The sequence below is a fragment of the Lutra lutra genome, chromosome 3, assembly GCF_902655055.1.
Source record: "Lutra lutra chromosome 3, mLutLut1.2, whole genome shotgun sequence".
NCBI classification, from domain to species: domain Eukaryota; kingdom Metazoa; phylum Chordata; class Mammalia; order Carnivora; family Mustelidae; genus Lutra; species Lutra lutra.
This window is the reverse complement of record NC_062280.1, coordinates 75435211-75459449: the sequence shown is the minus strand read 5'-3', so window position 1 is coordinate 75459449 and position 24239 is coordinate 75435211. Positions and strand designations below refer to the sequence as shown.

General features: G+C 37.5%; 1 protein-coding gene across 6 annotated transcripts in view; it reads left to right on the top strand.

Moving 5' to 3' along the window:
- Window positions 1-24239, top strand: part of CCDC141 (coiled-coil domain containing 141) — a 229045-nt gene that overhangs the window by 66525 nt on the left and 138281 nt on the right. For all 6 annotated transcript variants that reach the window (XM_047722306.1, XM_047722305.1, XM_047722307.1 and 3 more), the window contains 3 exons: window positions 1385-1576; window positions 5034-5142; window positions 9561-9814. In XM_047722306.1, the coding sequence (XP_047578262.1) occupies window positions 1385-1576; window positions 5034-5142; window positions 9561-9814 (555 nt within the window). The remainder of the gene's footprint in view (window positions 1-1384; window positions 1577-5033; window positions 5143-9560; window positions 9815-24239) is intronic.

Sequence of the window (24239 nt, the reverse complement as noted above, 5' to 3'; positions counted from 1 at the left end):
AAGAAGAAAAGGGTAAAAGTTAAAAAAAATTTAGCAGAAGAAAAAAAATAAAATTAAAAATAACTGTTGGTGGGAATGCAAGTTGGAGCAGCCACTTTGGAGAACAGTGTGGAGATTCCTCAAGAAATTAAAAATAGAACTTCCCTATGACCCTGCCATTGCACTACTGGGTATTTACCCCAAAGATACAGATGTAGTGAAAAGAAGGGCCATCTGTACCCCAATGTTTATAGCAGCAATACCCAGTAGTGCAATGGCAGGGTCATAGGGAAGCTCTATTTTTAATTTCTTGAGGAATCCTTGCTAATTTTGGCCATTCTAACTGGTATAAGGTGGTATCTCAAGGTGGTTTTAATTTGAATCTCCCTGATGGCTAGTGATGATGAACATTTTTTCATGTGTCTGATAGCCATTTATATGTCTTCATTGGAGAAGTGTCTGTTCATATCTTCTGCCAAATCAATAAGAGAAGAGAGAAGAACCACATGGTCCTCTCAATTGATGCAGAAAAAGCATTTGACAAAATCTAGCATCCGTTCCTGATTAAAACGCTTCAAAATATAAGGATAGAGGGAACATTCCTGAACTTCATAAAATCTATCTATGAAAGACCCACAGCAAATATCATCCTCAATGGGGAAACGCTTGCAGCCTTCCTGTTGAGGTCAGGAACACGGCGAGGATGCCCACTCTCACCACTCTTGTTCAACATAGTATTAGAAGTCCTAGCAACAGCAATCAGACAACAAAGAGAAATAAAGGTATCCAAATTGACAATGAAGAAGTCAAGTTCTCTCTCTTTGTGATGACATGATTCTTTATATGGAAAACCCAAAAGACTCCACCCCCAAACTACTAGAACTCATACAGGAATTCAGTAACGTGGCAGGATACAAAGTCAATGTACAGAAATCAGTGGCTTTCTTATACACTAACAATGAAAATACAGAAAGGGAAATTAGAGAATCAATTCCATTTACTATAGCACCAAGAACCATAAGATACTAGCTTCATTTCTCATAATTATTTTTTTTCTTTATCACTCTCTTCTGGATGTGTTCCAATTAATTTTCCATTTTGTTGACATGTGAGGTCAACATAATATTCTGGACCTCTGGGAATATAAATGTGTACCTTCAATAAATCTCTACAGTGTTTGAACAGTATTTAAATGTGAGTGCCTTTAGCCCAGACATGCTTTCTAGCTTATTGCAATTTCCTTTCCTCCCATCTGTCTACTTGATCTATCTGCTTGCATTGTAGTTTTTGTTTATAAATTCTTTCTAAACCTTCTTAAACCACATGCAATTTAAAATAGCCAAATGTTTTAAATATGATTCCAGGTTCTTACATTGAATGACACTTTTTCCTTTCCTGCATGTAGGCTTTGGAAGATCAGGTATGGGAACTCTTGCGGGAGGCAGACAAGACAGCTGAAGAGAACAAGGATCGGAGTCAGGTCTATGATGCCATGGCCAACACCTTGGGTGAAGCATGGGCAGCCCTTGTCTCTATGCTTGAAAGAAGAAGGGAGCTCCTCAGGTTGACTTCAGAATTTTTTGAAAATGCCTTGGAGGTTTGTGTTAAAAAAAAAAACTACTTTCACATTAGAGCAAATAGATAGCAGTTCTGAAAATGTTTAATTTCCACAAATAGACATTGCAATCAGTTTTTAAAATGGTAGAATGACCAAGTTATATACAATGCATTTAATTTTTGATTGCAAAAACATTAAATTGTTAATGTTTTAGATGTAGCCTTTCAAAAAACAAACAACAAACAAACAAACAAAACCCTAAGTGGGCATCTGTGTGGCTCAGTCTGTTTAGTGTCTAACTTAGGTTCAGGTCCTGATCCTGGGATCCTGGGATAGAATCCAGTGTCGTCGGACTCCCTGCTCAGTGGAGAGTCTGCTTCTCCCTCTGCCTCTTCTCCCTGCTTATGCTTTCTCTATCTTAAATAAATAAATAAATATATTTTTTTAAAAACCCTAAGCACAGCTAATTAAAATTAAATAAAATATTAAGTAAAAATAGAAACTATTATCCATAAGTCACTATGATTTATTTCTTTTTTTAGGAGATGGTAATACAGTTACTAAATCAAACAATTATCCCTGATTTTATGATTATTAGGAAATGTTGTCCTAAGGTGTTCTTGTTGATTTAAAGGTGGAGGATAGAACTTATGCTTTTTATGGAAAGGCAACTGCAGAATATTCCATAGAATATTTGACTTGTAAGCATAGCATTTTATAGAATACTTTCCAAAGGCATACAGTTGGATTCATAGTTTGTACTCATTAAAAATTTAAGGAAAGAAAAGTCCTGGACCTAAGAAGGTCATTTCCTCCTGTGACTTTTCTTGAATTCTGAGATGTTTTCGCAGTTCCCAATTTCAAAATGTGAGACTCAAAGAACATTATCAAAAGAGCTGTTGTATTTGGTGTAAGGCACTTACTGGAAATTTCACTTTTAACTTTTCTGTCAAGTGGCAGTACATTCATTTTGATGTGAGAGCACTGCTTCATTATGATAAAGCACTAGCTTTGAAAAATATGACATTTCCAAACTCAAAATTCAGGTCTTAAATTCAAAATAATGAAGGAAGGAAGATTAGTAATAGAACATAAAAATTGGGGTAGACAATCTCATGAATCATGAACTTGTTTAAAAGTAAAAAGAAGGAGCAAAACCTTATTATAACCTATAAGTTTGTTTTCCACAGTTTTGAATACAAGAAACCCAACTACAATTCATTTTACAGATCATCTTGGGGAAAAGTTTCATACATAGTTTTCTTTCCTGAGAAGGAACCAGATGAAATGCACCTACAGGGTCAAATTATAGATACATCTGAATCATTCCACCTTAGTAAATGGGGTATAGATATCAACTTCCCTTGAAATTCAGCTCATTTGAGCAGAAGAAATTATCTTTGTTCAGTCATTAGGCCCAATACTTGTTTCTCATGGGGTAGTAGCTTTAATGTCAGCTGATTTTCTCTCTGATGAGAAATTATTTCCAGATATTGCATGAAGTAAAAGGAAATACTGTCAACTCATAATTCAGCCCACCACTCTGATTCGTAGTAAAAAGATATTGTTTCTTATATTTTCCTGCTTCCAATTTTGTGGGTCACTTAGTAATAAGCTGAAGGCAAACTCTTTTCCTGCCCCTTGTGTTGCCAAACTATTTTAATCACTGATTAATAATAATATTAAAGATGAATCCAACCATTGCCACTTCTATCCAGTGCAAGATGTAAAAAGAAAAGTGGGTGATAGAAAATATCTGTAAGGTAAAAGTTAACAGAACTTTAGGGAAAACTTTTCTGAGTAAACATTCCTTGCTTATTTATTTATTTAAATTTCAAATAACAGTTGAAATATGTTATAAGTTATACAGTGACTCTAGAACTTTTTATAACGTTCTACAGAGAAAAGCTAAATCACCTTCTAGGGTTGGGTTTTTGTTGTTGTTGTTATTGTTTGTTTGTTTTTTTGTTTGTTTTGAAACTTCTCTTTGAAGAATACCCTTAAAATAAACTATCAGAAATGGAATGAATTAGAGATGCAAATGATGTGTGTATAGGGTTCCCTTATTGAACTATGATGCATGCAGTTCCATAAAAATATGAAATGACTTCTTATTGCATGGTTGATAATTATTACAGGACTGTTTTATACCTGCAGACTTAACCATCAGACAGATTATTCTCTTATTAGACACCATGCTGCAATTTAGGAACACTGTCCCTAAGTGACGGTGACTAATATCCACCAGATTGTTCTAACACGATTGTGGAGGCCTTCTCCGTATTTCCAAAGAGGACATGCTCATTTAAGTCTCTCTCTCATCATTCCATGCCATTTATAACTAGATTTTATATGGCTATTGTAATAATCAAAATATAGTAGATATTGTTAATCAAATAGTTACATAAAAGTATTAAAAATCACTGAATTCATATATGATAGTTTGGAGAAAATTTGAAAAAAAAGATAAGCATGTGGTAAACTTTTGTGTCTTTCTTACTGATACTTTACCTTTATGAGTTTATTCAATATCTGATACAAAGGTAAACATATTGATTAAGATTATTGATTAAACTTTTGAATCTGAGTGCTGAAACAAAACAGTTATTGTCTAGCTAGACTATGTAGACTATGTCTACTACCATGGATGTACTGTACTGGAAGAACCAAACATGTTTTGCCCCCTTCTAAAATTTGTTTCTAAGATTATTCCCCTGAGAATTTTACCATCACTTCAAATACCTCTCCTTCATATTTCCTTGAAGGAGAAACAGAGAGATGGGTCATATTCCTCACCATTTAGGATGCAAAATTTCTCTCTCTTTTTTTTGAAACAGAGGAAAAATCTTACATTTTTCATTCTTGCTGTATCTCATCTCATTTTTATATAAAGAATGCATAAGATCATTGATAAAAATTCAAACAAAATTACAAATTATAGATTTGCTAAAAGTTCACTCCCCATCCTTAATCTCATTCCTTCTCATAAAGATAATCCTTTGGTGTGTTTCTCTTCAGATCACTCTCTTATTTTGTATAAGAAATGGGATTAGACATTACTTCTTAGGCTTTTGTTGTTTGTTTGTTTTTAGCAAACTTTTTGGGTATTCTTTGACAAACTGCTTTATATGTTGGAAGTGGCTGCTTTGTTACATAGACACAGTAATTTTAGTTGAAAATTTCAATAGACACTTATCAGTAAAAAAATAAAATTATTTCAGCATATTTGACATATATCCATGTATGAAAGGAATACAAAGGAAGGAGAAGAAGTTTCTTTGGCACTTTGTAAATTGACCACATGTAAACATACAACCTCATACAAACACCCTCAGCCCCCACACACTCACACAAACACACACATCATCATATAAACACACACACACATATACAGTCAGCTAGGTCATGAATTACTGCAAAACATCTACAAATCACCCAAAGTGGCTCATTGATTTTTATTTTTTCAAATGTCTTTTCCCTTGTATTTGTGTTGTAGTTTGCTATTAAAATAGACCAAGCTGAAGACTTCCTCCAGAACACCCAGGAGTTTGAGAATGCCGAGTCCTTAAAATCACTTCTTCAGCTTCACGAACATCATACCAAAGGCAAGAAATATGTTTGTTCCTCCCATAAGCTTTTAGAAGTTTATAACCTTCATGTTCATGTGAGAATGCTCATGTGTAACAATGTATTTTAAATTTATCTGTTTATACCTCAAATTGTCCCAAGAAAGTTTAAATAAAGCTTATATTTTTGGTCATCTGCTTCAAAAAAGGCATAGTTGTAAATGATTCTGAGGGGATGTTAATGGAACAGCCTCCAGAGATTCAGTTATTCAGTTTGGTAGGTTTTAGCTCCTGAGATAAGGGGCCGTTGCCGCCTTGCTCTTCCTTGTATCCTCTGCATCTAGCACAGTGTTGGCACATGGTGGATCCTCAGGAAATATTTCTTGGTTGAATAAATGGTTGAATTCAGTGAATGTTCCTTCTCAGAGTCAGGAAGTGAAGATCAGTCTTTAAATAACAGCTCTAGATAAGGAAAATCCTCTTTCACAATTAGAGCTATTAAAAAAAGAGGGGTTGTTAGTGGACTTTTTCTTCAGGAAGCCTATAGTTTGGCTGGGGCATGTACACATTTATTGGCGAGTTACCTGTGGGTCTCTGTTACACCACCCAGCATACTACGTAGTAACATTTCATTTCCATATTTGTCTCTGTCACCAGATTGTGAGACTCTGGAGGGCAGGCATTAGTATATATCCGAATCTCATGAGGTAAAATAGCATCCAACCCAAAGTATGTTTATTGAGTGTTAATTGTATTTAATTCCAATGTAAGACACAATACAAACAAGGCACTACAGGGACATTAAGGAGATAAAAATTCATTCTAAGCTCTGAAGGATCACAACGGAACCCTTCAGTTTTCCAATGTCTTTTTAAAATGAACATAATACCTAAGAAGCTTCCCCTCAGGAACAATCATATTGTTACTTCCTTGTTCTTAAATGTATATTTTAAATGTGGCTAAGATATAGGTTCATTGGAGTCCATTATACTATTTTCTCTACTTTTGTGTATATTTAAAAGTGCCTATTGAATGAGTTTAGGAAACCCCATCCCACTGAGGAACATTTGGAATACTTAAAAATGTTTTAGGAAGAAATATCATCCATGATATCAATGCCAAGACTATGACTTTGATATTTTTAAGAAATTATTCTTTCCGAAAGATGGCTTAGCAAGCTATAAATACACTCAAGTTATGGACATCCCTCATTTATTCATCTTGAATTTGTAATTTATACTTGAGTATGGAAAACTATATAGGTATCAGTATAAAATCCTCTTTAATATAAACTTTCTTATATATAATGACAATCAAAACAAATAATAAATTTATTTGTTAAATTTAATAAAAAAAAATTATTAAATATCTACTTGCCACACATCATAAGGCATTATGTCAGAAAGTAGGGTTTTATGTACGCAAAAATATGATCTTTAAAATAAACACACCATAGAGATTTTGTATTTCTTGAAGTTCATGATATCCTACCTAGACAGTTTACTCTTGAGGAAAAATATATACTTTGTACGATCAACTGATGGAATAAATTGCTGGGAAAGCATAAACAATAAAACAGTTAAGGTATAAGAAACCAACAGAGGAAGAACCAAAGGACTGACAGGAAACTGAGGGGAAAATGTGTCCATTTTAATGACTATCATGGTAGCAGTAACGGACTGATTTTAGGCTGGGTACAGTTTACAAGCAGCCTTGGCCAGAGACTCCATTCCTGGTGGTACTATGGTAGTAGTTATATTATTCTGGCAGATGTGAAACAGAGAATGGAAGTTCTGGCTAATTATATGTATTCTGTAGGAAGCAAAACACGTTGGTCTGCTCTACTGTCAGTCTATAGTGCCCTAGCACTTAGAGCTATGCTTCCCTCTCTCATCTGAAAAGTCTAGTGTGTAAGACCTAGTCGTGGAAAGGGAGAAACAAAATGTTATGTGGAAGCCCTGCCACTTGCCCACATTTCCTCTGTGTGTGTGTGTGTGTAACTTTTCACAGTATCATAACAAACTCTTCAATGCAGAGGAATTATGTGTATGTACATACGGAGAATCAGTCATACAGATTATTGTATAGGCTATACAAATTAAAACTTTCAGTTTCCTATACAAGGCCCTCTATAATCTGTCTTCACTTTGTTTTCAAGTTCTTTCTTTCCCTTCTACATAAGAACTTGCTCTAGATGGGTAATTTTTTTTTTGCCCCTTCCTCTCCCACCTTGTTCATGTTCACTTCCATTTCTTTGAGAGATTTGTTTTAATATTCTCCCTGCCTTATCTTACTCTATTTCATGGATCTCATCCTCTTTTTTGTCTGAGTTGTTTTTGTTGTTTGTTTCTTTGCATTGTTAACTCCTAATCAAATTGCCCAGTGCACATAATCACACCTTCCTCACTCTGAGCAGTAATACCGTCTAATCCTTTATTTGACAGATCTAGGTCATGTGACATAAAGTACTTCAAATTCTTCCCTTTTCATGTCAAACTCTCTCACAATATCTTCACTTATCTCATTCTCTCTTCCAGCTCTCCCCTTCGCCCAAAAAAAAATATCAAGGTAAAAGAGACAACTGGCCCAACGACCACAGCCTCATTAGTGTTGTGCAGTTAACTGTTAAATGTTAGAAAGCTAATGCAGAGTGCCATGGGAAACTGCAAAGAACACTGAGCTTCTAATCAGAACATGTGGCTTTTAACACTCCTTAGTCCAGTTCTAGTTGTGTGATGCTTGGTAAGGTACTTAATTTCTGAGCGTTCTTCATAGTTCTCCCTGTCCTAAAAGTAAAAAAATAGTACATTCAACCCTGCTGATATGCTCTTCTTTCTTTCTTTCTTTCTTTTAAAGATTTTTTTTTTTTATTTGACAGACAGATCACAAGTAGGCAGAGAGGCAGGCAGAGAGAGACAGGAGGAGGAGGCAGGCTCCCCGCTGAGCAGAGAGCCCAATGCGGGACTTGATCCCAGGACCCTGAGATCATGACCTGAGCTGAAGGCAGAGGTTTTAACCACTGAGCCACCCAGGGGCCCCATGCTCTTCTTTATTTCTTACTTCTAACAGAAAATGTCTCAAAATTGCCCTGTCTTGTTGAGTTCACTTCATAACAATGTCCCCACTTCTCAACCTCATAATTTGTCTTCTGTTTCCATTACTTTCCCATCACAAAAATCTCATGCCTTTTCACAGTCTTTTTTACATCTCTAGAGCACCACTGATCTCTAGCACTTATAGCTCTCTTAAATCTTACATCTCTCTTAATACATTTGATCTCATTCAAGCATTCTACAAAAATTTTTGAACATCTCTCCTATACCAACCACTATGCTAAGTTCTGGGGATATTATCATGGTCACTGTCTTCATATTGCCTTGGATCCTGGTGGCACAGGAGACATTAATCAACTAACCCAATACATAAGTATAAAACTATAGTTGTGATAAGAACTGTTAATGAGAACAATTAATAGTATTTGATTTGGTATAGGATTTTATATAGGATTTGATTCAGTCACGTTTATCTTTTGAAGAATTGGCAGTTAAGTAAGACCTGAAGTATGAATAGAATAAAGGTGGAGAAGGAAGGGGTTGATAATGATGTCCCTGGCAGAGGACACAGTGAAAAGTTCTGGCGCAGAAGGGAATGTCAGGTTTGTGATGTAGTTAAAAAGAGAGGGATAAAGAGTAGAGAGAGTGAGATAACCTGAAAGGGAAGATAGGGACCAGATCATGCCAGACCTAAAATCATGTCAAGGGGTCTGTCCTTAATTCTAAGGCAATCGGAACCCATTGTGCATGCGTGTGTTTGTGTGTGTGTGTGTGTGTGTGTGTGTGTGTGTGTGAGTGACATAGTACATTTAGAAAACATCTGTCTGGCTAACATATAGAGAATAGATGATTGGGTTAGAGAAGGATGAAATTAAGAGGTAGCTGCACAAGTCCAGGCAACAAATAATGTTTTCTGTAGCAGGGATGGAGAGCAGTAAACACACACAGGAGATTGAGGGTGGAATTGATAGGTATTGATAATGAGGGAGAAGAATGTATCATGGATGACTTCTGGGTGCTAGTCTTTAAACTTCAGAATTAGTTCATTCACTTCAGAATGTAGAGCACATCAAGAAGTACAGGCACTGTAAGTAGCATCACACCACTAAAAACCAACTGAAACAGTGCCCAAGTCCCATGATCTTTCTCCTCCCTGTATTGAATTACACTGTCATTGAACTGCAGCATCCTATCATCCGGCAGTTAGTGCTACAGAAATTGTTAGGTCATGTTATTTGACCAGTTGTATCACAGACATTTTCTATTTACACATTTGGATTCCTTACAATACAATTTATTGTTAACATAAAGGTTATATACATTTTAAATTATACCAAGAGTTTGAATGTTACTATAGAAAAGCTTCCTCATATCACCAGTATTTTTTTTCTAATTTTCTTCTAGAACTCTTAGAACGATCTCTAGCCCTTCTAAACAAAAGTCAACAGCTCACTGACTTCATAGAAAAATTCAAGTGTGATGGACCTAATGTGAATCCCAAATTGACTCAGGGAGCTCATAACAGCTGTCTGAAGATTGACAACCTTCTTGAGCTTCTGCAAGACAGGAGACGGCAAATTGACAAGGACCTGAAGCAACAGCAGCAAGAACTGGGTCAGGTTCTGCAGATATATCAGTGGGACCAGCAAGAAAATCAGGTAACCCAAAGGGGAGTTGATGATGTCTTGACCTCAGCTAATGAAGTTTGATTATTATGTGGACTGTTTCCTGGGATAGTTCCTCAGTTGTTACAGTCAAATTCTGTGGGTTTTAGTCCAAACTAACATGTTGTTTTCCACATAAGTTAAATGAAAAACAAATATTTTTATTTTCTATTGTTGGACTGTCTTTCTCACCTCTTTCCAGATTACTACTTATATACATATTTCCTTGAAATTCTGAAATATAAATTTTTGTAGTTTTCTTGAAAGTTGGAAAAGCATGATGGTGCTGAACTGTACTACATTGCTGCTAATGCCAGTGAAAGTCTGTCAGCTCCAAGGAGTGTTCTTAGAAGAATAGTCTGGTGCCAGGTGCCTCGGTGGCTCAGTTGGTTAAATGACTACCTTTGGCTCAGGTCATGATCCTGGAGTCCTGGAATCGAGTCTCACATTGGGCTCCCTGCTTGGCAGGGAGTCTGCTTCTCCCACTGACCTCTCTCCTCTCATGCTCTCTCTCTCTCATTCTCTCTCTCTCTCTCTCTCCCTCTCTCAGATAAATAAATAAAATCTTAAAAAAAAAAAAAAAAAAAGAATGGCCTGGTGCCAAGTAAGAAACATGACCTTGGCCTGTGGCTGGATGCTCAATAGAGGGCTTTGGGGCAAGAGGTTCATGAGTTTGCAGGCTTGTTAGAACTAATTACCCCAACTGCAGACACAGCTTTGGTCAGTTGTCAATATGCTTGATGTGTACTTTTCTTGTCCCAACTACTTAAGGGTAAGCACAGATAGAACTCTTTCTTTAGAGCAGTTTCAGACTCACAGTAAAACTGAGTGGAAAGTACAGAGTACCCTCTCTTCCCATACATGCATCATCTCTCCCACTATCCCCATCTGCACCAGAGTGGTATGGTTGTTACAGTCAGTGACCTACTTTGATACATCATTATCATCCCAAATCCATAATATATGTTAGGGTTCACTCTTGGTGCAATATATTCTGTGGCTTTAGCCAAATGTAAATGACATATATCCACGATTGTAGCATAAAGAGTAATTTCACTGCCCTAAGAATCCTTTTTGTTTTGACTCTTCATCCCTCCTTCACCTTAATCCTTGGCAACCACCCATCTTTTTACTGTCTCCATAGTTTTGCCTTTTCTAGAATGTCATATAGTTGGAATCAGTAGGTAGCCTTTTCGGATTGAGTGCTTTCACTTAGTAATGTGCATTTAAGATTCTGCCATATCTTTTCATGGCTTGGTAGCTCATTTCTTTTCAGTGCTGAATAACAGTCTGTTGTCTGAATTTGCCACAGTTTATTTATCCATTCACCTACTGAAAGGGATCTTTGTTGTTTCCAGGTTTTGGCAATTATAAATAAAGCTGCTATAAGGATTCATGTACAGATCTTTGTGTGGGCATAAATTTTAATTCATCTGGGCAAATACCAAGGAATACACTGCTGACTCATATATAGTAAGACTATGTTTATAAGAAACTGCCAAATCATCTTCCAAATGGCTGTACCACTTTCTATTTCCACCAGCAGTGAAATTTCCTGTTGCTCCACATCCTGCCTAGCATTATCGGTGTTATCACTGTCTTGGACATTGGCCATTCTGATAGGCATATAGTAGTATCTCATTGTTTTAATGAGTCTCTTATTTATTTATAAATGGTAGGTATTCATATTTTCTTATGGCTGAGTAATATTCCATTGTGTATATGATCACATCTTCTTTATCCATTTGTCTTTTGAAGGGCATCTCAGCTCTTTCCACAGTTTCATTATTGTGGACATTGCTTCTAGGAACATTGGGGTGCCTGAGCCCCTTGTTTTCACTACATCTGTATCTTTAGGGTAAGTGCCCAGTAGTGAAATTGCTGGGTCACAGGGTAGCTCTACTTTTAACTTTTTGAGGAAACTCCACACTGTTTTCCAAAGTGACTGCACCAACTTGCATCCCTACCAACAGTGTAAGAGTATTCCCCTTTCTCCATACCCTCTCTAAAATTTGTTGTTTCCTGCCTTGTTAATTTTTGCATTCTAACTGGTATAAGGTGGTATTTCAATGTGGTTTTGATCTGAATTTCCCTGAGAGCTAATGATCTTAAACATTTTTCCATGTGTCTGTTAGCCATTCATATGTGTTCTTTGGAGAAGTGTCTGTTCATGTCTTCTGCCCATTTTTTCAACATGATTATTCATTTTTTTGGTGTTGAGTTTGAGAAGTTCCTTATAGATCTTGGATATCAACCCTTTATCTGTAGTGTTATTTGCAAATATCTTTTCCCATTCCATGGGTTGCCTCTTTGTTTTTTTGACTGTTTTCCTTTGCTGTGCAGCTTTTTACCTTGATGAAGTCCCCAAATTTCATTTTCGCTTTTGCTTCCCTTGCCTTTGGAGACATATATTGAAGGAAGTTGCTGTGACTGATGTCCAAGAGGTTACTGCCTATGTTGTCCTCTAGGATTTTGATGGATTCCTGTCTCACACTGAGGTCTTTCATCCATTTCAAGTTTTTCTTTGTGTGTGGTGTAAGAGAATGGTCAAGTTTCATTCTTCTGTATATAGCTGTCCCATTTTCCCAGCACTATTTATTGAAGAGACTGTCTTTTTTCCATTGGATATTTTTTCCTGCTTTGTTGAAGATTAGTTGATCATAGAGTTGAGGCTCTATCTCTCAGTTCTTTATTCTTTCCACTGATGTATGTGTCTGTTTTTGTGAGAGTACCAAGCTGTCTTGGTGATCACAGCTTTGTAATATAGTTTAAAATCAAGCAATGTGATGCCCCCAGCTTTGTTATTCTTTTTCAACATTTGCTTGGCAATTCAGTATCTTTTCTGGTTCCATACGAATTTTAGGATTGTTTGTTCGAGCTCTGTGAAAAATGCCATTGGTATTTTGATTGGGATGGTGTTGAAAGTATAGATTGCTCTGGACAGCATAGACTTTTTAACAATGTTTATTTTCTAATCAATGAGCATGAAATGTTTTTCCATCTTTTTGTGTCTTCTTTTATTTCTTTCATAAGTGTTCTCTAGTTTCTAGAGTAGAGATCCTTTACCTCTTTAGTTAGGTTTATTCCAACGTAGCTTATGGTTTTTAGTGCTATTGTAAATGGAATATATTCCATAATTTCTCTTTCTACAGTTGCATTGTTAATGTATAAAAAAGTAACCAATTTCTGTGCATTGATTTTTTATCCTCCCACATTACTGAATTGCTCTATGAGTTCTAGTAATTTGGGGGTGGAGTCTTTTAAGTTTTCCACGTAAAGTATCATGTCATCTGCAAAGAGGGAGAGTTTGACTTCTTTGCAAATTTGAAGACCTTTTATTTCTTTTTGTTGTCTGATTGCTGTTGCTAGGACTTCCAGTACTACGTTGAACAATAGTTGCAAGAGTGGATGTCCTGGTCATGTTCATGATCTTAAGGGGAAAGCTTTCAGCTTTTCCCCATCGAGAGTAATATTTGCTGTGGGCTTTTCATAGGTAGTTTTTATGAATTTGAGGAATATTCCCTCTATTCTTACAATCTGAAGAGTTTTAATCAGGAGAGGATGCTGTATTTTGTCAAATGCTTTTTCTGCATCATTTGAGAGGATCGTATGGTTCTTGTCTCTTCTTTTATTAATGTATTCTGTCACACAGAAGGATGTTGAACACCCTTTCATCCCAGGAATAAATCCCACCTGGTTATGATGGATAATCCTTTTAATGTACTGTTGGATCCTATTTGCTAGGATCTTGTTGAGAATCTTGGCACCCATATTCATCAGGGATATTGGTCTGTAATTCTCCCTTTTTAAAAAATTTCTTTTTAGTGTTCCAAAATTCATTGTTTATGCACCACACCCAGTGCTCCATGCAATACATGCCCTCCATAATACCCACCACCAGGCTCACCCAACCTTCCACCCCTCTCCCCTCCAAAACCCTCAGTTTGTTTCTCAGAGTCCACAGTCTTTCATGGTTCATCTCCCCCTCTGATTTCCCCCAACTCACTTCTCCTCTCCATCTCCCCATGTCCTCTATGTTATTCCTTATGCTCCACAAATAAGTGAAACCATATGATAATTGACTCTCTCTTGACTTATTTCACTCAGGATAATCTCTTCCAGCCCCTTTCATGTTGATACTAAAGTTGGGTATTCATCCTTTCTGATGGAGGCATAATACTCCATAGTATACATGGACCATATCTTCTTTATCCATTCATCTGTTGAAGAGCATCGTGGTTCTTTCCACAGTTTGGCAACTGTGGCCATTGCTGCTATGAACATTGGGGTACAAATGGCCCTTCTTTCATTACATCTGTATCTTTGGGGTAAATACCCAATAGTGCAATTGCAGGGTCATACAAAAGCTCAACTTTTAATTTCATAAGGAATCTGCACTCTGTTTTCCAAAGTGGCTGCACCAACTTGCATTCCCAAAAGTCTAAGAGGGTTCCCTTTACTCCACATCCTCTCCAACACATGTTGTTTACTGTCTTGTTAATTTTGGCCATTCTAACTGGTGTAAGGTGGTATCCCAATGTAGTTTTGATTTGAATCTCCCTGATGGCTAGTGATGATGAGCATTTTTTCATGCGTCTGTTAGCCATTTCTATGTCTTCTTTTTTTAAAATTAACATATGATATATTATTAGCCCCAAGGGTACAAGTCTGTGAATGCTCAGGCTTACACACTTCACAGCACTCACCATAGCACATACCCTCCCCAATGTCCATAACCGAACCATCCTCTCCCTAACTCTTTCCCCCTGGCAACCCTCAGTTTGTTTTGTGAGATTAAGAGTCTCTTAAAATTTGTCTCCCTCCCGAACCCGTCACATTTCATTTTTTTCCTACCCTACCCCCTAAAACCCCCACTTTGCCTCTCAAATTCTTCATATCAGGGAGATCATATGATAATTGTATTTCTCTGATTGACTTATTTCCCTCAGCATAATACCCTCTAGTTCCATCCACGTCATTGAAAATGTCAAGATTTCATTTCTTTTGATGGCTGCATACAATTCCATTGTATATATATATATAACACATCTTCTTTATCCATTCATCTGTCGATGGACATCTAGGTTCTTTCCATAGTTTGGCTATTGTGGACATTGCTGCTGTAAACATTAGGGTGCACATGCCCCATCGGATCACTACATTTGTATTTTTAGGGTAAATACCAGGAGTGTGATTGCTGGGTCATAGGGTAGCTCTATTTTCAACTATTTGAGGAAATTCCATGCTGTTTTCCAGAGTGGCTACACCACCTTGCATTCCCACCAAAAGTGTAGGAGGGTTCCCCTTTCTCCGCATCCTCGCCAGCATCTGTCGTTTCCTGACTTGTTAATTTTAGCCATTCTGACTGGTGGAAGGTGGTATCTGACTGTGGTTTTGATTTGTATTTCCCTGATGCCGAGTGATATGGAGCACTTTTACATGTGTTTGTTGGCCGTCTGGATGTCTTCTTTGCCAAAATGTTTGTTCTTGTCCTCTGCCCACTTCTGATTGGATTATTTTCTCTTTGGGTGTTGAGTTTGATAAGTTATTTATAGATTTTGGATACTAGCCCTTTATCTGATATGTCATTTGCAAATATATACTCCCATTGCTGTCAGTAGTCTTTGGGCTTTGTTGACTGTTTCATTTGCTGTGCAAAAGCTTTTGGTCTTGATGAAGTCCCAATAGTTTATTTTTGCCCTTGCTTCCCTTGCCTTTGGTGATGTTTCTATGAAGAAGTTGCTGCAGCTGAGGTCAAAGAGGTTGTTGCCTGTGTTCTCCTTAAGGATTTTGATGGATTCCTGTCTTACATTGAGGTCTTTCATCCATTTTGAGTTTGTTTTTGTGTGTGGTATAAGGAAATGGTCCAGTTTCATTCTTCTGCATGTGGTTGTCCAATTTTCCCAACACCATTTTTTGAAGAGACTGTCTTTTTTCCATTGGACATTCTTTCCTGCTTTGTTGAAGATTAGTTGACCATAGAGTTGAGGGTCTATTTCTGGGCTCTCTATTCTGTTCCATTGATCTATGTGTCTGTTCTCATGCCAGTACCATACTGTCTTGATGATGACAGCTTTGTAATAGAGCTTGAAGTCTGGAATTGTGATGCCACCAACTTTGAATTTCTTTTACAACATTCTTCTGGCCATTCGAGGTATTTCTGATTCCATAAAAATTTTAGGATTATTTTTTCCATTTCTTTGAAAAAATTGATGGTATTTTGATAGGGATTGCATTAAATGTGTAGATTAAATGGGCATTTTCACAATATTTGTTCTTCCAATGCATGAGCATGGAACATTTTTCCATTTCTTTGTGTCTTCCTCCATTTCTTTCATGAGTACTTTATAGTTTTCTGGGTACAGATTCTTTGCATCTTTGGTTAGGTTTATTCCTGGGTATCTTATGGTTTTGGGTGCAATTGTAAGTGGGATGGACTCCATAATTTCTCTTTCTTCTGTCTTGCTGTTGGTGTATAGAAACAACTGATTTCTGTGCATTGATTTTTATATCCTGACACTTGACTGAATTCCTTTATGAGTTCTAGCAGTTTTGGAGTGGAGTCCTTTGGGTTTTCCACATAAAGTATCGTATCATCTGCAAAGAGTGAGAGTTTGACTTCTTTGCCAATTCGGATGCCTTTTATTTCTTTTCGTTGTCTGATTGCTGAAAGTAGGACTTCTAGTACGATGTTAAATAGCAGTGGTGACAGTGCACATCCCTGCTGTGTTCCTGACCTTAGTGAAAAAGCTCTCAGTTTTTCTCCATTGGGAATGATATTTGCTGTGGGTTTTTCATAGATGGCTTTGATGATATTAAGGTATGTACCTGCTATCCCTACACTTCGAAGAGTTTTCATCAAGAAAGAATGCTGTACTTTGCCAAATGCTTTTTCAGCATCTATTGAGAGTATCATATGGTTCTTGTTCTTTCTTTTATTAATGTATTGTATCACATTAATTGATTTACAGGTGTTGAACCAAACTTGCAGCCCTGGAATAAATCCCACTGAGTTGTGGTGAATAATCCTATTGGCTAGTATTTTGGTGAGAATTTTCACATCTGTGTTCATCAAGGATATTGGTCTGTAATTCTCTTTTTTGATGGGCTCTTTGGTTTGGGGACCAACGTAATGCTGGCCTCATAAAATGAGTTTGGAAATTTTCCTTCCATTTCTATTTTTTGAAACAGTTTTACAAAAATAGTATTAATTCTTCTTTAAGTATTTGGTAGAATTCCCCTGGGAAGCCGTCTGACCCTGGGCTCTTGTTTGTTGGGAGATTTTTAAAGATTTTATTTATTTATTTGACACACAGAGAGAGATCACAAGTAGGCAGAGACGCAGGCAGAGAGAGAGGAGGGAGGCTCCTTGCTGAGCAGAGAGCCTGAAGTGGGACCAGATCCCAGGACCTTGAGACCATGACCCGAGCTGAAGGCAGAGGCCCAACCCACTGAGCCACCCAGGCGCCCCTTTTGGGAGATTTTTGATGACTGCTTCAATCTTCTTACTGATTATGGGTCTGTTCAGGTTTTCTGTTTCTTCCTGGTTCAGTATTGGTAGTTTATATATCTCTAGGAATGCATCCATTTCTTCCAGATTGTCAAATTTGCTGGTGTGTAGTTGTTCATAATATGTTCTTATAATTGTTTGTATTTCTTTGGTGTTGGTTGTGATCTCTCCTCTTTCATTCATGATTTTATTTATTTGGGTCCTTTCTCTTTTCTTTTTGGTAAGTCTGGCCAGGGGTTTATCAATCTTATTAATTCTTTCAAAGAACCAGCTCCTGGTTTCGTTGATTTGTTCTACTGTTTTTTTTTTTTTGTTTTTTTTTTGTTTTTTTTTTTTTTGTGTGTCTATTTCATTGATTTCTGCTCTGATCTTTATGATTTCTCTTCTCCTGCTGGGTTTAGGCTTTCTTTGCTCTTCTTTCTTTAGCTCCTTTAGGTGGAGGGTTAGGTTGTGTATTTGAGACCTTTCTTGTTTCTTAAGAAAGGCTTGTATTGCTATATATTTTCCTCTCAGGACTGCCTTTGCTGTGTCCCACAGATTTTGAACAGTTGTGTTTTCATTATCATTTGTTTCCATAAATTTTTTAAATTCTTCTTTAATTTCCTGGTTGACCCATTCATTCCTTAGTAGCATCCTCTTTAGCCTCCATGTATTTGGGTTCTTTCCAACTTTCTTCTTGTGATTGAGTTCTAATTTCAGAGCATTGTGGTCTGAAAATATGCAGGGAATGATCCCAATCTTTTGGTATTAGTTGAGACCTGATTTGTGACCCAGGATGAGATCTATTCTGGAGAATGTTCCATGTACACCAGAGAAGAATTTGTATTCTTTTGGTTTGGGATGGAATGTTCTGAATATATCTGTGATGTCTATCTTGTCCAATGTGTCATTTAAGGCCTTTATTTCCTTGTTGATCTTTTGCTTAGATGATCTGTCCATTTCAGTGAGGGGGGAATATTAAGTCCCCTACTATTATTGTATTATTGTTGATGTCTTTCTTTGATTTTGTTATTAATTGGTTTATATAGTTGGTTGCTCCCATGTTAGGGGCCTAGATTTTTAAAATTATTAGATCTTCTTGTTGGACAGACCCTTTGAGTATGGTATACTGTCCTCCCTCATCTCTTATTATAGTCTTTGGCTTAACATCGAATTTTTCTGATAACAGGATTGCCACCCCAGTTTTCTTTTGATGTCCATTAGCATGGTACATTGTTTTCCACCCCCGCACTTTAAATTTAGAGGTGTCTTTGGGTCTAAAATGAGTTTCTTGCAGACAGCATATTGATGGGTTTTGTTTTTTTATCTGTTCTGATACCCTGTGTGTTTTGATTGGGGCATTTAGCCCATTTATATTTGGGGTAACTATCGAAAGATATGAATTTAGTGCCATTGTATTGGCTGTAAGGTGACTGTTATTGTATGTTTTCTCTGTTCCTTTCTGGTAAATTACTTTAAGGCTTTCTCTTTGCTTAGAGGACCCCTTTCAATATTTCCTTTAGGGTTGGTTTGGTGTTTACAAATTCATTTGGTTTTTGTTTGTCCTGGAAGATTGTTATCTCTCCATTTTCAGTGATAGCCTAGCTGGATATAGTATTCTTGGCCACATGTTTTTCTCATTTAGTGCTGTGAATATATCATGCCAGTCCTTTCTGGCCTGACAGGTCTCTGTGGATAAGTCTGCTGCCAGTCTAATATTGTTAACCTTATATGTTACAGACTTCTTGTCCCGGGCTGCTTTCAGGATTTTCTCTTTGTTACTGAGACTTGTAAGTTTTACTATTAGATGATGGGGTGTGACTATTTTTATTGATTTTGAGGAGGGTTCTCTGTGCCTCCTGGATTTTAATGCTTGTTCCCTTTGACATATTAAGGAAATTTCCTACAAGAAGTGACTCCAATATACCTTCTACCCCCACCTTTCTTCTTCTGGAATCCCAATTATTCTAATATTGTTTCATCTTATGGTATCACTTATCTCTCAAATTCTCCCCTCGTGGTCCAGTAATTGTTTCTCTCTTTTGCTCAGCTTCTTTAGTCTCCATCATTTGGTCTTCTATATCACTAATTCTCCCTTCTGCCTCATTTATCCTAGCAGTAAGAACCTCCATTTTTGATTGCACCTCATTGATAGCTTTTTTGATTTCAACCTGGTTAGATTTTAGTTCTTTTATTTCTCCAGAAAGGGCTTTTATTTCTCCAGACAGGGTTTCTCTAATATCTTCCATGCCTTTTTTGAGCCCAGCTAGCACCTTGAGAATCGTCATTCTGAACTCTAGTTCTGACATATTACCAATGTCCATGTTAATTAGGTGCCTAGCCTTTGGTACTGCCTCTTCTTCTTTTTTTTGTGTGTGCTACATTTTTCCACCTTGTTATTTTATCCAGATAACAATATAAGAAGGAGAGACAAGAGAATAAAATACTAAAAGGGTGGGAAAGACCCCAGAAAAATGTATGCTAATCAAATCAGAAGAGACCCCAAATTGGGGGGGAGAAGAAAGGGGGTAAAAAGTTTTAAAAATTTTTTTAAAAATTAAAAAAAATATATATATATATATAAATATATAAGCATGGTGAATAGAACAGAGCCACACACTTGATTTTGGGTGTATTTTGGTCTCTTAGAAGAAACTACCTCCCAAAATTTTAAAGAAAGAAAAACATATATATCTATATCCATATCTATACACACACACAAATAAGTGTAAACACGATGAAGGGATGAAATATGATTGTAAAGATGAAAATAAAAAAAATTATATGAAAGGAATTGATAAGATAAGTTGGTTGGGAAAAAAGGAAAAAGAAAGTGGAGAGAATTTGCTCGGGCTGGAGACTAGAACAAAGTCCTGTGCTAGATTTAGGGCATATTTTGATCTATTAGAAGATATTTTATCCTAAAAATTTTTTAGGAGAAAAAACCCCGTATGTATACAAAAAATAAATTAGATACAATGAAGGATAAAATATGACTATGACAATGATGATTTAAAAAGATTTTTTTTTTTAGGAAGTACTGTTAAGATAAACTAGTTAAAAATACTGAAAGAGGGGCGCCTGGGTGGCTCAGTGGGTTAAGCCGCTGCCTTCGGCTCAGTTCATGATCTCAGGGTCCTGGGATAGAGTCCCGCATCGGGCTCTCTGCTCATCAGGGAGCCTGCTTCCCTCTCTCTCTCTGCCTGCTTCTCTGTCTACTTGTGATCTCTGTCTGTCAAATAAATAAATAAAATCTTTAAAAAAAAATGCTGAAAGAGGAAAGAGGAAAAGTTAAAAAAATTAGAATAAGAAAAAACAAAACTAAAAAATTAATTAACTTTGCAAGACTAATGAATCATGGGAAGAAAGCCATATATTCCATGCTTTGCTTTTCCATCCTCTGGAATTCTGCTGTTCTCCTTGATCAGTGAGCTTGGTCTTGGCTGGATGTTTGTACTGATCTTCTGGGGGAGGGGCCTGTTGTAGTGATTCTCAAATGTCTTTGCCTGCCCTAGTGGCAGAATTGCTCCGCCCTTGCCAGGGGCTGGCTAAGTAATCTGCTCAGGTTCACTCTCAGGGAGCTTTTGTTCCCTGAATGCTTTCCATAGAGCTCTGGAGGATGGGAATGAAAATGGTGGCCTCCCAGTCTCTGGCCTGGAGGAGCCAAGAGCTTGGTGCCCCAATCCTCAGGAGAGAGAAAAGCTTTCAATCACTTCTGTCTCCCTGGTCTCTGGCTGTGCTCTGATCTCGCCTGACCTGTGACTGAGCATTTCTGTCTCTGATGCAGAGCTCTGTTTGGAATCTCCAAACCCAGCAGATTCCTGCTGCACTGCTCTTCTAGCAGATGAAGGTGGGTCTCCCTGGATCTGCCACTTATGGGGTCCCTGCTCAAAGAGCAGTGGTCTGACAGTGCTGCGGATCACAGCTTAAGGTAACCCCAAGTTGAGGCTCACTCCTCAGCTCCGTCTCTGTAGCCGGCTTCCCACTCTGATACCTGTGAGCTCTGCTGCACTCAGACACCCCGATACTTCTGTGATCCCACAGGACCTGAGACCATACTGTCCCCGTGAGGACTCCACCCCAGCTTAGCCTCTGGAACAATGTCCCTAAGTGGAGCAGACTTTTAAAAGTTTGAATTTTGTGCTCCATTGCTCTACCACATTGCTTTGAACCTGCTCCTATCCCGCGTGGTCTATCTTCCCATTGCTTCAGATTCACTTCTCCACACATCCTACCTTACAGAAAGTGGTCGATTTCCTGTTTCTAGAATTGCTGCTCTTCTTCTTTTTGATCTCTGGTTGGGTTTGTAGGTGTTCAGAATGGTTTGATAACTGTCTAGCTGAAATGCTGTGACCTGATGTCGTCTCAGCCTGCTACTTCTCCGCCATCTTGACTCCTCCTGTATGTCTTCTTTGGAGAAGTGTCTGTAATTCTCCTTTTTGATGAGGTCTCTGCCTTGTTTTGTGATCAAGGTAATGCTGGCCTCATAGAATGAGTTTGGAAGTTTTCCTTTTGTTTCTATTTTTTGAAACAGCTTCAGGAGAATAGGTATTATTTCTTTGAATGTTTCATAGAATTCCCCTGGGAATCCATCAGGCCCTGGACTCTTGTTTTTTGGGAGGTTTTTAATCACTGCTTCAATTTTGTTACTAGTTATTGGTCTACTCAGATTGTCAATTTATTCCTGTTTCAAAACAATCTTGGTAGTTTATAAGTTTCCTGGAAGGCATCCATTTTTTTTCCAGGTTGCTTAATTTATTGCCATATAGTTGTTGATAATAATTTCTAATAATTTTTTTCTATTTCCTTGGTGTTAGTCGTGATCTCTCCCCTTTCATTCATAATTTTATTAATTTGGGTCCTTTCTCTTTTCTTTTGGATAAGTCTGGTCAGTGATTTAATGATCTTATTAATTCTTTCAAAGAACCACGTTCTAGTTTTGTTGATCTGCTCTACTATATTTCTGGTTTCTAATTCATGGATCACTGCTCTAATCTTAATTATTTCTCTTCTCCTGCATGGCTTAGGCTTTATTTGTTGTTCTGTCACTAGTTCTTTAAGGTATAAAGTTAGCTTGTGTATTCAGGATTTTTCTATTTTTTGAGTAAGGCTTGGATGGATGGCTATGTATTTCACTCTTAGGACCACCTTTGCAGTATCTCATGGGTTTTGGACAGATGTGTTATCATTCTAATTGGTTTCCATGAATTGTTTAATTTCTTCTTTAATTTTCTGGTTGACCCAAACATTCTTAAGCAGAATGGTTTATAGCATCCAAGTGTTTGAATTCCTTCCAAATTTTTTCTTATGATTGAGTTCCAGTTTCAAAATGTTGTGGTCTGAGAATATGCAGGGAATAATCTCAATCTTTTGGTATCAGTTGAGACCTGATTTATGACAAAGTATGTGGTCTATTCTGGAGAAAGTTCCATGTGCACTAGAGAAGAATGAGTATTCTGTTGTTTTAGGGTGGAATGTTCTGTATATATCTATGAGGTCCATCTCATCCAGTGTGTCACTGAAAGCTCTTGTTTCTTTGTTGATCTTCTCCTTAGATGATCTGTCTATTGCTGAGAGTGTTGAGGTCTCCTGTTATTAAAATGTTATTAACAGTACATTTCTTTAGGGGCACCTGGGTAGTTCAATTGGTTAAGCGTCTGCCTTCTGCTTAGGTCATGAGCTCAGGGTCCTGGGATTGAGTCCATCAGACTCTCTGCCCAGCAGGGGGATGGCTTCCCCCTCTCCCTCTCTGTCTCTCTTAAATAAATAAATAAAATCTTAAAAAAAAATGTTCCTTGGGGGGCCTGGGTGGCTCAGTGGGTTAAGCCTCTGCCTTCAGCTAAGGTCATGATCCCAGGGTCCTGGGATTGAGCCCCATGTTGGGCTCTCTGCTCAGCGGGAGCCCCCCCCCCCCCCCGCTCTCTGCCTACTTCTGATCTCCATCTGTCAAATAAATAAATAAAATCTTTTTTTAAAAAGTTCCTTTATTTTGGTTAACAATTGGCTTATGTAGTTGGCTGCTTCCATGTTGGAGGCATAGATACTTACAATTGTTAGATCTTCTTGTTGGGTAGACCTTTTAAGAATGATATAGTGTCCTTCTGTATCTCTTACTACAGTCTTTAGTTTAAGATCTAATTTGTCTGATACAAGAATTGCTACCACAGCTTTCTTTTGAGGTCTGTTGGCATGAAAAATTGTTCTCCATGCTTTTGCTTTCCATCTGGATATATCTTTAGGTTCAAAATGAGTCTCTTGTAAACAGCATATGGATGTATTTTTACCCAGTCTACAACCTTGTGCCATTTCATGGGAGCATTTAGGCCATTCATATTGAGAGTGATTATTGAAAGATATGATTTTATTTCCATAATGTTTCCTGTGAAGTCCTTGATTATGTATATTATCTCTGTAAATTTCTGGTCTATGTTACTCTTGGGGTCCTTCTTCTTTTACAGAACCCCCCTTAATATTTCTTGCAGGGTCGGCTTGGTGGTCACATATTCTTTTCATTTCTGCCGATCTTGGAAGCTCCTTGTCTCTCCATCCATTCTGAATGACAGCCTTGCTGGATAAAGTATCCTTGGCTGCATGTTCTTCTCATTTAGTACCCTGCATATGTCTTGCCAGCCCTTTCTGACTTGCCTGGTCTCTGTGGACAGGTCTGACATTACTCTGAAGTTCCTCTTTCTGTATGTAAGTAATCTCTCCCCCCCCCTCCAGATGCTTTCGAGATTGTTCCCTTGGATTTAAGATTTTCAAATTGTACTATTATATGTCATCAGTCTGTTCTCATTGATCTTGGGAGGGGTCATCTCTGCCTCTTGGGCACAAGTACTTATTTCCTTCCCCAGATTAGGGAAGTCCTCAGCTACAATTTGCTCAAATATATCTTCTAGACCTCTCTCTCTCTCTCTCTCTCTCTCTCAC